This window comes from Schistocerca americana, chromosome 3 (genome assembly GCF_021461395.2).
Source record: "Schistocerca americana isolate TAMUIC-IGC-003095 chromosome 3, iqSchAmer2.1, whole genome shotgun sequence".
Classification (NCBI taxonomy): domain Eukaryota; kingdom Metazoa; phylum Arthropoda; class Insecta; order Orthoptera; family Acrididae; genus Schistocerca; species Schistocerca americana.
In genome coordinates this window covers 251,523,093-251,536,969 of record NC_060121.1, presented here as the reverse complement: position 1 = coordinate 251,536,969, position 13,877 = coordinate 251,523,093, and the positions used below count along the sequence as shown (strand labels likewise).

Sequence of the window (13,877 nt, the reverse complement as noted above, 5' to 3'; positions counted from 1 at the left end):
ATGGTTTCTTTTACTCCTTTCAGCCACTTCTCTTTAGGCGTTCCCCGCACTCCCACCCTCCATCTTCGTCTCGTGCGTCTCCATAGTCATCCTTGTCTCATCCATTCTTTTCGCATGTACATAGCATTTTAATCTTCTGTCCTAAGTCTTTCTTTTAGAGTTTCTTGGTGTTATCTTGCTAACTCTTTAATTTATCAGCTTTTCCATTTTTGTTACTGCTACCCAATGTCTCAAGAACTTCATCCGACTTACTTGTGTGTTACTTTTTTCCCTTGTCTTCGTGACTCAGGTTTCTGCAGCATACGACAGCATTGGTATGTGATACATTTAGTATTATCATGCTCCTACTTTTCTGAGAGACTTCTTTGTTCCATAAGATTCCTCTCACACTTCTCCTAAAGCTACCAAATTGCCTTGCCTGTTCACTGAGCTCTTTGTCATCGGTTACATTTTTCTGCTTTATGCTTTCCCAGTATTTCCCACCATTTTCAGCTGCTGCTCACCCAGTGTCATGTTTATTATAGGTCTTCCAATTTTCTTTTTGTGAACACCAGCTGACACAGCTTTTTATGAAACATATTAAGCTGCATTCTTGCACAACTTCGTTCCAAACATCTAACTGTTCTGTATTTCCTATCCTTGTTCCCCTATGCTATCAAATTATCAGCAACACAACATTGCTGTCATCCTGTCTCCAAGCTCTCTTGCCATTTTCATCTTTACATCATTCACCACCACTGTTAAAAGTAATGGAGATAGTGCACTTCTTAGTTCAAGACTGTTTCTCTTGTCTGCCACCCTGTTCTCTCTTCCCACTCTAACACAACTTACTTTTCCATTGTGCAGTCCTTTTTAACCCCAGTTGACTGTTGATTGTAATTAAACTTTATGACATGAGAACTGTGTGTAAGTTAGGTATTCAAACCCAGAAATCTGCCTTTCTTGAGTTGTTTTACTTACTCAACTAAATTGCCTCACATCTAGAATCAAGCACTTTAATCTGCAGGGATTTTACAAGCAAATACTTGTTTCAGGTGAATGCAATGGCATTGGCTTTTGGATTTCCAACTTCAGTGACAACAGACAGTTTTCTCGAAGAGTATTATTCTTCATTCCGTGTGCAGAAGAGAGACTTCTTTCTAAATGTTCAGTTTGGAATTGAATTCTTGTTGTCAAAACAGATGGAACTTCTGGTATCACCATCTGAGGAACAAAGGTATGTATCAGCAAGGCTAACTCTTTGGAATTGGTACCAATTTTTTGAACATGTACGTGTTGAGCTTCATAAAACATTCATAGCAGCTAGAGCCTGTTTAAGCTAGTGTGAAGCCCATAGCACTGATCAACTGTAGGACCTCTATTCAGCAATATGCACAAATTTTTTAGACATATTGTTTGATTTCCACATAAAATGGAAAGGTGACATCTAATAAAATTCTATTTCAATAATCTATGTATGAACAGATGCTATGCATATTGATTTTTGGATCATAAGTAGCGTTACTCAGCAAGCTAAAATGACCCAGCACTGTTTGCTCTTGTTAGCTCCATTCACATAGCAATGAAAAATCACTTCATAAAACCGTAATAAAATTTTTGTTCCACATTCTACTTTGGTTGTGTGTACATTGAAACAGAATGACTATAGTGCTCTTACAGTTTTTTCTCTGAGTGGAAATAGTAAGGTAAGTACTATTCCAAAACTTTTTTGCCATCATTTGAATTACTGCCAAGAAGAAGTGATAGTGTCCCGTCATTGCAGGCTCCGACTAGAGTAAACTATCTCAAAATTGATTATGAGTTGCTACAGCTCACATTAAAAGTAAAATATGTCTTTCTTTAACTTTGAATTTCTACATAGGACTTTATTTTTGGATGCGCCCAATAGTTCTGTGGCACCCAGTGGCATACTGATTTTGAAAGCCTAATCTGTGTTGTTCTTAGTGGTGCAGCATTCAGAGAGAGAGAATGAGAGTGCTATGGTATCTGAATGGGTTAAACTTTGCAGCATGCCTGGAAACTTTACAGACGTTCATTGAAGCATGAAAGGCAAACATATTTCAGAGGCACACTGTTCCCAGAACTCAAGATTAATGAGAACAACTTTTCAAACAATGGAAAATCCAGTATGGAATGTGACAATAGTATGAAAAGGAAAGTGGCTACTCACCATATAGCAGAGATGCTGTTACAGACAGGCACAACAAAAAGACTGTCACAAATAAAGCTTTCGGGCATTAAGGCCTTTGTCAACAATAGACATAGACATAGACGCATGTGCGCACACACACACACACACGCGCGCGCGCGCCCACACACACACACACACACACACACACACACACACACACACACACACACACACACACACAAAACTGCACGTGCGTGCGAACGCAACTCACACACATGACTGCAGTCTCAGGCAACTGAAAAGACACTGTGAGCAGCAGCACCGGTGCATGATGGGAGTGGCAACTGGTTGGGGGTAAGGAAGAGGTTGGGGCAGGGAGGGGGAGGGATAAAATGGTGGGGGTGGCAGACAGTGAAGTCCTGCAGGTTAAACGAGGGGGAGGGGAGAGGTGGGTACGGGGAGTGGGGGAAGGTAGTGGAAAAGGAGAGAAGTAAAAAGACTGGGTGTGATGGTGGAATGACCGTTGTGTAGTGCTGAAGTGGGAACAAGGAAGGGGTTGGATGAGTGGGGACAGTGACTAATGAAGGTTGAGGCCAGGAGAGTTACGGGAACGTAGGATTTATTGCAGGGAAGGTTCCCACCTGCACAGTTCGGAAAAGCTGGTGTTGGTGGGAAGGATCAATATGGCACAGGCTGAGAAACTTCATTGAAATGAAGGATGTCATGTTTAGCAGTGTGTTCAGCAACAGGGTGGTCCACTTATTTCTTGGCCCCAGTTTGTTGGTGGCATTCCTGCAGACACACAGCTTATTGGTTGCCATGCCCAAATAGAATGCAGCACAGCAGTTGCAGCTTATCTTGTAAGTCACATGACGGGTTTCACAGGTAGTCCTGCCTTTGTTGGGATAGGTGATGTTCATGACCGAACTGGAGTAGGTGGTGGTGGGAGGATTTATGGGACACCTATTACAGGGGTACGAGCCTTGAGGTAAGAGGTTGAGAGCGGGTAATGTGTAAGGATGGACGAGTATATTGTGTAGGTTTGGTGGACAGTGGAATACCACTGTGGGAGGGGTGGGGAGGACAGTGGGCAGGACATTTCGCATTTCAGGACACGATGAAAGGTAGTCGAAATCCTGACAGAGAATGTAATTTAATTGCTCCTGTCCTGGGTTGTACTGAGTTAAAAGGGGAATGGTCCTCTGTGGCCGGATGGTAGAACTTTGGGAGGTGGTGGGAGGCTGGAAAGATAAGGCACAGAAGACTTTTTTTGTACAACATTGGGAGGATAATTATGGTGTGTGAAGACTTCAGTGAGACCTTCAGTATATTTAGAGAGGGAACACTTGTCACTGCAGATGCAATGACCACAGGTGGCAAGCCTGTACGGGAGGAACTTCTTGGTATGGAATGGGTGGCAACTGTCAAAGTGGAGGTATTGCTGGTGGTTGTAGGTTTGATACGGACAACAGTACTGATGTAGCCATCTTTGAGGTGGAGGTCACATCTAGGAAGGTGGCCTTTTGGGTTGAGTAGGACCAGGTGAAGCAAATGGGCGAAAGTTGTTGAGGTTCTGCAGGAATGTGGGTGGGGTGTCCTCACCCTTGATCCAGATCGCAAAGATGTCATCAATGTATCTGAACCAGGCGAGAGGTTTAGGATTCTGGGTGATTAGGAAGGATTCCTCTACATGGCCCATGAATGGGTTGGCACAGGATGATGCCCTGTGGGTGCACTTAGCTGTAGCTTGGATTTGTTTTGCTGGTGGTTGTAGGTTTGATATGGACAACAGTACTGATGTAAAAGGAGGTGCCATCAGTAGTGACGAGCAGGGCACCGTGTGGTAAAGGGACAGGAACTGTGGACAGTTGGTGGAGGAAATGGTTGGTATCTTTTATGTAGGAGGCTAGGTTCCGGGTAATACGTTGAAGGTGTTGGTTGTTCTATGACAGCAGAGATTCTCTCAGTGGGGGCACCGTAACCGGCCATGATGGGGCGTCCTGGGTGGTTAGGTTTATGGACTTAAGGAACCATGTAGAGAGTAGGAGTGTGAGGAGTGGTAGGGGTGAGTCGAGAGATGGACTCCAGGGGGAGGTTCTGGGATGGGCCTAAGGATATGAGTAGTGATAGGAGACCCTGCTGTATTTCTGGAATGGGATCAATGTGGTAAGGTTGGTGGTGGAAGTATCTGAAAGCTGGCGGAGTCCTTCTGCCAGGTAATCCTTGTGGTTCAAAAGCAACAGTGGTGGATCCTTTGTCCGCAGGTAGGATTATAAGGTCTGGATCAGTTTTTAGATGGTGGACTGCAGTTTTTTCTGTGGATGTAAGGTTACTTTGCATGTTGAGGGATTTGGGAAATGATGGTGAGGCACGGACTGAGGTTAAGAATTCTGGAAAGTTAAAAAGGAGTCATTTTGGGGGCAGTGGTAGTGTGTCACGGTTGGATGGAGGAGTGAACTGAGTTAGGCATGGTTCAGTATGGGTCTCTGGTTGATTCTGATTGGAAGGGTTGGTGGCAAAAAGTTTTTCCACTGTAGGGACTGGGAGAAGAGGAGAGAAGGTCGTTAACAAGTCGTACATAATTGAATTTGGGAGTGAGGCAAAAGGTGGGGCCTTTGGAAAGGACGGATATTTCTGTGGGGCTAAGGCTTCTAGAGGAAACGTTCATGACTGTTACACGTCTATTTCGGTTCTGTATTCTGTGTGGGGTTTTTGGTGCAGCATCTTACGTCCTACATTACTCCCACCGATATAATTAATCATATGCTTTCCAGTTAATCACTTTCCCTGCTTCAATATCCGATATTTTCGCGAGCTGTTCCCGCACCTTTCCAGTGCCACATGATCTTATGTCTCATCGTACGAACCCCTCCACACCCCCCACTCTATCTCCATTCCATCCCAGTTCGCACCTACTAATTCCACCTCATTCAGTCACATCTGCCATCTCTCTTCTTCACACTTATTCACGCTTAGACCTGCTACCCACATATATATACCACACACAAAATTCAAGCTTTCGCAACCAACAGTTGCTTCGTCAGGAAAGAGGGAAGGAGAGGGAAAGACGAAAGGATGTGGGTTTTAAGGGAGAGCGTAAGGAGTCATTCCAACCCTGGGAGTGGAAAGACTTACCTTAGGGGGAAAAAAGGACAGGTATACACTCGCGCGCACACACACACACACACACACACACACACACACACACACACACACACATATCCATCCGCACATATACAGACACAAGCAGACATTTGTAAAGGCAAAGAGTTTGGGCAGAGATGACAATCGAGGTGGAAGTACAGAGGCAAAAATGTTGTTGAATGATAGGTGAGGTATGAGCGGCGGCAACTTGAAATTAGCGGAGGTTGAGGCCTGGTGGGTAACAGGAAGAGAGGATATACTGAAGGGCAAGTTCCCATGTCCAGAGTTCTGACAGATTGCTGTTAGTGGGAAGTATCCAGATAACCCGGACGGTGTAACACTGTGCCAAGGTGTGCTGGCCATGCACCAAGGCATGTTTAGCCACAGGGTGATCCTCATTACCAACAAACACTGTCTGCCTGTGTCCATTCATGCGAATGAACAGTTTGTTGCTGGTCATTCCCACATAGAAAGCTTCACAGTGTAGGCAGGTCAGTTGGTAAATCACGTGGGTGCTTTCACATGTGGCTCTGCCTTTGATCGTGTACACCTTGCGGGCTACAGGACTGGAGTAGGTGGTGGTGGGAGGGTGCATGGGACAGGTTTTACACTGGGGGCAGTTGCAAGTGTAGGAGCCAGAGGGTAGGGAAGGTGGTTTGGGGATTTCATAGGTATGAACCAAGAGGTTATGAAGGTTAGGTGGATGGCAGAAAGACACTCTTGGTGGAGTGGGGAGGATTTCATGAAGGATGAATCTCATTTCAGGGCAGGATTTGAGGAAGTCGCATCCCTGCTGGAGAGCCACATTCAGAGTCTGATCCAGTCCCGGAAAGTATCCTGTCACAAGTGGGGCACTTTTGGGGTTCTTCTGTGGGAGGTTCTGGGTTTGAGGGGATGAGGAAGTGGCTCTGGTAATTTGCTTCTGTACCAGGTCGGGAGGATAGCTGCAGGATGCGAAAGCTGTTTTCAGGTTGTTGGTGTAATGGTTCAGGGATTCTGGACTGGAGCAGATTCGTTTGCCACGAAGACCTAGGCTGTAGGGAAGGGAGCATTTGATGTGGAATGGGTGGCAGCTGTCATAATGGAGGTACTGTTGCTTGTTGGTGTGTTTGATGTGGACGGATGTGTGAAGCTGGCCATTGGACAGATGGAGGTCAACGTCAAGGAAAGTGGCATGGGATTTGGAGTAGGTCCAGGTGAATCTGATGGAACCAAAGGAGTTGAGGTTGGAGAGGAAATTCTGGAGATCTTCTTCACTGTGAGTCCAGATCATGAAGATGTCATCAATAAATCTGTACCAAAGTTTGGGTTGGCAGGCCTGGGTAACCAAGAAGGCTTCCTCTAAGCGACCCGTAAATAGGTTGGCATACGAGGGGGCCATCCTGGTACCCATAGCTGTTCCCTTTAATTGTTGGTACGTCTGGCCTTCGAAAGTGAAGAAGTTGTGAGTCAGGATGAAGCTGGCTAAGGTAATGAGGAAAGAGGTTTTAGGTAGGGTGGCAGGTGATTGGCGTGAAAGGAAGTGCTTTATCACAGCGAGGCCCTGGACATGCGGAATATTTGTGTATAAGCAAGTGGCATCAATGGTTACAAGGATGGTTTCCGGGGGTAACAGATTGGGTAAGGATTCCAGGCGTTCGAGAAAGTGGTTGGTGTCTTTGATGAAGGATGGGAGACTGCATGCAATGGGTTGAAGGTGTTGATCTACGTAGGCAGAGATACGTTCTGTGGAGGCTTGGTAACCAGCTACAATGGGGAGGCCGGGATGATTGGGTTTGTGAATTTTAGGAAGTAGGTAGAAGGTGCGGGGATGTCAGTGGGGTCAGGAGGTTGATGGAGTCAGGTGAAAGGTTTTGTAGGGGGCCTAAGGTTCTGAGGATTCCTTGAAGCTCCGCCTGGACATCAGGAATGGGATTACCTTGGCAAACTTTGTATGTGGTGTTGTCTGAAAGCTGATGCAGTCCCTCAGCCACATACTCCCGACAATCAAGTACCACGGTCGTGGAACCCTTGTCCGCTGGAAGAATGACGATGGGTCTGTCTGCCTTCAGATCACAGATAGCCTGGGCTTCAGCAGTGGTGATGTTGGGAGTAGGATTAAGGTTTTTTAAGAAGGATTGAGAGGCAAGGCTGGAAGTGAGAAATTCCTGGAAGGTTTGGAGAGGGTGATTTTGAGGAATAGGAGGTGGGTCCCGCTGTGACGGAGGACGGAACTGTTCCAGGCAGGGTTCAATTTGGATAGTGTCTTGGGGAGTTGGATCATTAGGAGTAGGATTAGGATTATTTTTCTTCATGGCAAAGTGATATTTCCAGCAGAGAGTACGAGTGTAGGACAGTAAATCTTTGACGAGGACTGTTTGGTTGAATCTAGGAGTAGGGCTGAAGGTGAGGCCTTTGGATAAGACAGAGGTTTCGGATTGGGAGAGAGGTTTCGAGGAAAGGTTAACTACTGAATTAGGGTGTTGTGGTTCCAGATTGTGTTGATTAGATTTGTGAGGTTTTGGGGGAGTGGAGCTGGAAGTGGGTGATTGAGTAGATGGGAGAGACTGGGTCTGTGTGCAATGAGAGGAGGTTGAGGTTTGCTGGAAAGGTTGTGGAGGGTGAGTGAGTTGTGGGGATGTTGTGCGGGTGACATGGTATTAGAACATGGAAGGTGTAACATGAGGCTGAAATGAAATTGAAAACGTATGGGGAGAGATAAAGGTGAACTAGAAAGCAACCGGAGATCTGGTGTGAAAAATGTCGAAAAAGTGTTGGTTAAAGCTGAGCTACGTTGACCCTGTAGTGAACTTGGGTTGGTAAACTACGATGTGCACAAAGGTTAGGTGGTTGTGTTGCCGCCAAAACACATTAAAGGATGGAGAAATTTGGGAAAATTTCGAAAAACTGCGTGTAAATGTATTAAAAGGGAGTGGTTTTGTGGTGGCTGATTATGAAAATGAGGCTAACAATTGTCTGACGAAGAAGTAATGACATTAAAACCTGTGGGAAGCGGCTAAAAATGATCAGTGATGTGGGAAAAACAGAAATCGAAATAAAGCGAAAGTTGTTAGAACTAGCCGAAATGGTTGTTTAATTGGTGAAAGGAACTGTTTGTGAACTGAAAACGGTGGATTTTATAGCAGCGGTAATGTTGAAAGCAGAAAAAAATTTTTTGGCTATGGTTTGGAAGTGGGTTACGTATTATTGAGTATATATTGGCGGGATAAAATTCTATGGTAGATTACGGTAAAAAGGAGAAGGTGAATACAAAGTGAAACTACTTGCAAAAACAGAAAGAGAAAGTAAGATGACAGAAAAGATTTCGAAATGCAACAGTGACAATAACAAACGTAATTGTTCGGTTCAAATTAACGATATGAGTATAATAGAGGGAAGCATTCCACGTGGGAAAAATATATCTAAAAACAAAGATGATGTAACTTACTAAACGAAAGTGTTGGCATGTTGATAGACACACAAACAAACAGAAACACACACACACAAAATTCAAGCTTTTGCAACCAACGGTTGCTTTGTCAGGAGTGAGGGAAGGAGAGGGAAAGACGAAAGGAAGTGGGTTTTAAAGGAGAGGCTAAGGAGTCATTCCAATACCGGGAGCGGAAAGACTTACCTTACGGGGAAAAAAGGACAGGTATACACTCGCACACACACACACATATCCATGCGCACATATATAGACACAAGCAGACATTTGTCAAGGCAAAGAGTTTGGGCAGAGATGTCAGTCGAGGTGGAAGTACAGAGACAAAGATGTTGCTGAATGACAGATGAGGTATGAGCAGCGGCAACTTGAAATTAGCGGAGGTTGAGGCCTGGTGGGTAACGAGAAGAGAGGATATACTGAAGGGCAAGTTCCCATCTCTGGAGTTCTGACAGATTGCTGTCAGTGGGAAGTATCCAGATAACCCGGACGGTGTAACACTGTGCCAAGATGTGCTGGCCGTGCACCAAGCAGAAAGGTGGAAGGAGTATATAGAGGGTCAATACAAGGGCGATGTACTTGAGGACAATATTATGGAAATGGAAGAGGATGTAGATGAAAATGAAATGGGAGATATGATACTGCGTGAAGAGTTTGACAGAGCACTGAAAGACCTGAGTCGAAACAAGGCCCCGGGAGTGGACAACATTCCATTAGAACTACTGACGGCCTTGGTAGAGCCAGTCCTGACAAAACTCTACCATCTGGTGAGCAAGATATATGAGACAGGCGAAATACCCTCAGACTTCAAGAAGAATGTAATAATTCCAATCCCAAAGAAAGCAGGTGTTGACAGATGTGAAAATTACCGAACTATCAGTTTAATAAGTCATGGCTGCAAAATACTAACACGAATTCTTTACAGACAAATGGAAAAACTAGTAGAGGCCGACCTCGGGGAGGATCAGTTTGGATTCTGTAGAAATATTGGAACACGTGAGGCAATACTGACCCTACGACTTATCTTAGAAGCTAGATTAAGGAAAGGCAAACCTACGTTTCTAGCATTTGTAGACTTACAGAAAGCTTTTGACAATCTTGACTGGAATACTCTCTTTCAAATTCTGAAGGTGGCAGGGGTAAAATACAGGGAGCGAAAGGCTATTTACAATTTGTACAGAAAGCAGATGGCAGTTGTAAGAGTCAAGGGACACAAAAGGGAAGTGGTGGTTGGGAAGAGAGTGGGACAGGGTTGTAGCCTCTCCCCAATGTTGTTCAACCTGTATATTGAGCAAGCAGTGAAGGAGACAAAAGAAATATTTGGAGTAGGTATTAAAATCCATGGAGAAGAAATAAAAACTTTGAGGTTCGCCGATGACATTGTAATTCTGTCAGAGACGGCAAAGGACTTGGAAGAGCAGTTGAATGGAATGTACAGTGTCTTGAAAGGAGGATATAAGATGAACATCAACAAAAGCAAAACGAGGATAATGGAATGTAGTCGAATTAAGTTGGGTGATGCTGAGGGAATTAGACTAGGAAATGATACGCTTAAAGTAGTGAAGGAGTTTTGCTATTTGGGAAGCAAAATAACTGATGATGGTCGAAGTAGAGAGGATACAAAATGTAGACTGGCAATGGCAAGGAAAGCGTTTCTGAAGAAGAGAAATTTTGTTAACATAGAGTATAGATTTAAGTGTCAGGAAGGCGTTTCTGAAAGTATTCGTATGGAGTGTAGCCATGTATGGAAGTGAATCAGGGACGATAAATAGTTTGGACAAGAAGAGAATAGAAGCTTTTAAATGTGGTGCTACAGAAGAATGCTGAAGATTAGGTGGGTAGTTCACATAACTAATGAGGAGGTATTGAATAGGATTGGGGAGAAGAGAAGTTTGTGGCACAACTTGACCAGAAGAAGGGATCAGTTGGTAGGACATGTTCTGAGCCACCAAGGGATCACCAATTTCGTATTGGAGGGCAGCGTGGAGGGTAAAAATCATAGAGGGAGACCAAGAGATGAATACACTAAGCAGATTCAGAAGGATGTAGGTTGCAGTAGTTACTGGGAGATGAAGAAGCTTGCACAGGATAGAGTAGCATGGAGAGCTGCATCAAACCAGTCTCAGGACTGATGACCACAACAGCAATAACAACAACAACCTTCATGAAATCCTCCCCACTCCACCAAGAGTGTCTTTCCGCCATCCACCTAACCTTCGTAACCTCTTGGTTCATCCTTACGAAATCCCCAAACCACCTTCCCTACCCTCTGGCTCCTACCCTTGTAACCGCCCCCGGTGTAAAACCTGTCCCATGCACCGTCCCACCACCACCTACTCCAGTCCTGTAACCCAGAAGGTGTACACGATCAAAGGCAGAGCCACGTGTAAAAGCACCCACTTGATTTACCAACTGACCTGCGTACACTGTGAAGCTTTCTATGTGGGAATGACCAGCAACAAACTGTTCATTCGCATGAATGGACACAGGCAGACAGTGTTTGTTGGTAATGAGGATCACCCTGTGGCTAAACATGCCTTGGTGCATAGCCAGCACATCTTGGGACAGTGTTACACCATCCTGGTTATCTGGATACTTCCCACTAACACCAACCTGTCAGAACTCTGGACATGGGAACTTGCCCTTCAGTATATCCTCTCTTCCTGTTACCCACCAGGCCTCAACCTCGGCTAATTTCAAGTTGCCGCCGCTCATACCTCACCTGTCATTCAACAGCATCTTTGCCTCTGTACTTCTGCCTCGACTGACATCTCTGCCCAAACTCTTTGCCTTTACAAATGTCTGCTTGTGTCTGTATATGTGCGGATGGATATGTGTGTGTGTGCACACGAGTGTATACCTGTCCTTTTTTCCCCGTAAGGTAAGTCTTTCCGCTCCCGGGATTGGAATGACTCCTTAGCCTCTCCCTTAAAACCCATATCCTTTTGTCTTTCCCTCTCCTTCCCTCTTTCCTGACGAAGCAACCGTTGGTTGCGAAAGCTTGAATTTTTTGTGCGTGTTTGTGTTTGTTTGTGTGTCTATCAACATGCCAATGCTTTTGTTTGGTAAGTTACATCATCTTTGTTTTTAGATATACTGGGTGGCCCAAAAAGGATGGTCGGATTTGAACTGCGTAGTACCATTGAAAGGTGAGGAGGGGGGACCACTGCCGGCCGTCTGCAAGTCGGCCATTACACCCAGTTTGCCACGAGATGGCACAGTGGACGGTCGAGCATCGTGTTTTTGCTGTGGAACAGTTTTTCAGAAATGATGAATCGTTTATTACTGTGCAACGATTGTTTCGACAACGTTTTGGTGTAGCGCATGATGGACCCATTCCAGATCGCAGATCCATATCACGTTGGGTGACTGCATTCCGGACAACAGGGTCTGTCAAAAGTGGTAAATCTACAGGGCGTACACGTACGGCAGTTACTCCACAGAACATTGATGATGTTAGAGCGTCAGTGCTGCAAAGCCCGCGTCGTTCCACTAGGCGTCGTGCTCAAACTTTAGGCCTCAGCCGTAGTTCGTTGCAGCATATTTTAAGCCATGAGTTACAGTTTCACCCATACAAAATTATGATTACGCAAAAGCTGTATGGTCGTGATTTTGAGCAGCGAAGACGATTTTGTGAATCAATGCTTGACATTTTGTACTCTAATAATGATGTTGTGCTTCTTATGTCAGATGAAGCCCATTTCCATTTAGACGGCTATGTCAATAAACAAAACTGCAGGTATTGGGCAGCAGATAATCCCAGAGAATTGCACCAAAAGCCTCTTCATAGTGCTAAGGTAACAGTCTGGTGTGGAATTTCAAGATTGGGGATTGTTGGTCCTTATTTTTTTGAGGAGAACAACGCTGCAGTCACAGTGAACTCGAAACGTTACGTTAACATGCTACGTAGCTTTTTGGTGCCGAAACTGCTAGTGCGGAAATTATGGCAATTCAAGAAGAAACAGTAGTGAAAATGATGGAAAATTTCGAGGAAAGACTTGTGGAATGCATCACCGAGGAAGGACACCATCTTCCGGAAGTCATTTTCCGTACATGATTTTTTGTGGTTAGTTCTTGTAATTGGGTGCCTGGGAGCATTTAGTTACGTAATTGAATAAAATTAATTTGTAAAACTGATGGAGTTATAGTTATTTAAAATGTGACCACCCTTTTTGGGCCACCCTGTATTTTTCCCACGTGGAATGTTTCCCTCTATTATCTCTTGTCTCCCCTGTGTTGTCACTGCCAGACACCACACTTGCTAGGTGGTAGCCTTTAAATCGGCCGCGGTCCGTTAGTATACGTCGGACCCGCGTGTCGCCACTATCAGTGATTGCAGACCGAGCACCGCCACACGGCAGGTCTAGAGAGACTTCCTAGCACTCGCCCCAGTTGTACAGCAGACTTTGCAAGTGATGGTTCACTGCCTACTTACGTTCTGATTTGCTGAGACGATAGTTTAGCATAGCCTTCAGCTACGTCATTTGCTACGACCTAGCAAGGCGCCATTATCAGTTACTATTGATATTGTGAATCATGTACCATCAAAACCGACGTTCATCATTAATGGATTAAAGTTAAATATTCCACCAGCTATGTCCGTCTTTCTAATTTCTAATGTCATTGTCCTGTTCCAGACCTCACACCAGCCTGCGTGAGCTAAAACACGTGCCTTTTGGCCTCCTCTAGTAACACGGTGTTGGCTCTCCTGCCAACCACATCATCCCCCTTTTGTACCCTTGAGTTTTCAGATGTATTTGGGTGTATTTTTACGAAATATTTTTACCTGATTTTTTGCATTTTTTTTTTTCATCACCATGGATCATTACACTTTCCATGTGCATCAATACAAAAAAATTTCTTTACCCATACCCTGATCCCAGTCTCTCAAACTGTTTCTGCACTGTTGCGTGGCTCATGGAACCCTGCCCAAATGGCCTTTCCATCAAATTACCCATCTCTGGCTCCCACCCTACCTTTCACTATTATCGCCACCTGTTTAGATTCTGCCAAATCTTATTCCTCACCAACATAGTCCTACAAAACCATATCAACAAAATCCAACCTTCTTACAGTACCTTTTCTCCATCCGCAAAATTCTCCTGCTACGCAATCCCAAATTCCTGGAACCCATAACACACATTGAGACTCTTGCCCTGCAGGAACTTGAGCAACATG

General features: G+C 44.8%; 1 protein-coding gene across 1 annotated transcript in view; it reads left to right on the top strand.

The window, feature by feature from the left end:
- Positions 1–13,877, top strand: part of LOC124606266 (endothelin-converting enzyme homolog) — a 630,503-nt gene that overhangs the window by 558,228 nt on the left and 58,398 nt on the right. The window contains exon 11 of the mRNA XM_047138244.1: positions 1,035–1,216. Within this exon, the coding sequence (XP_046994200.1) occupies positions 1,035–1,216 (182 nt within the window). The remainder of the gene's footprint in view (positions 1–1,034; positions 1,217–13,877) is intronic.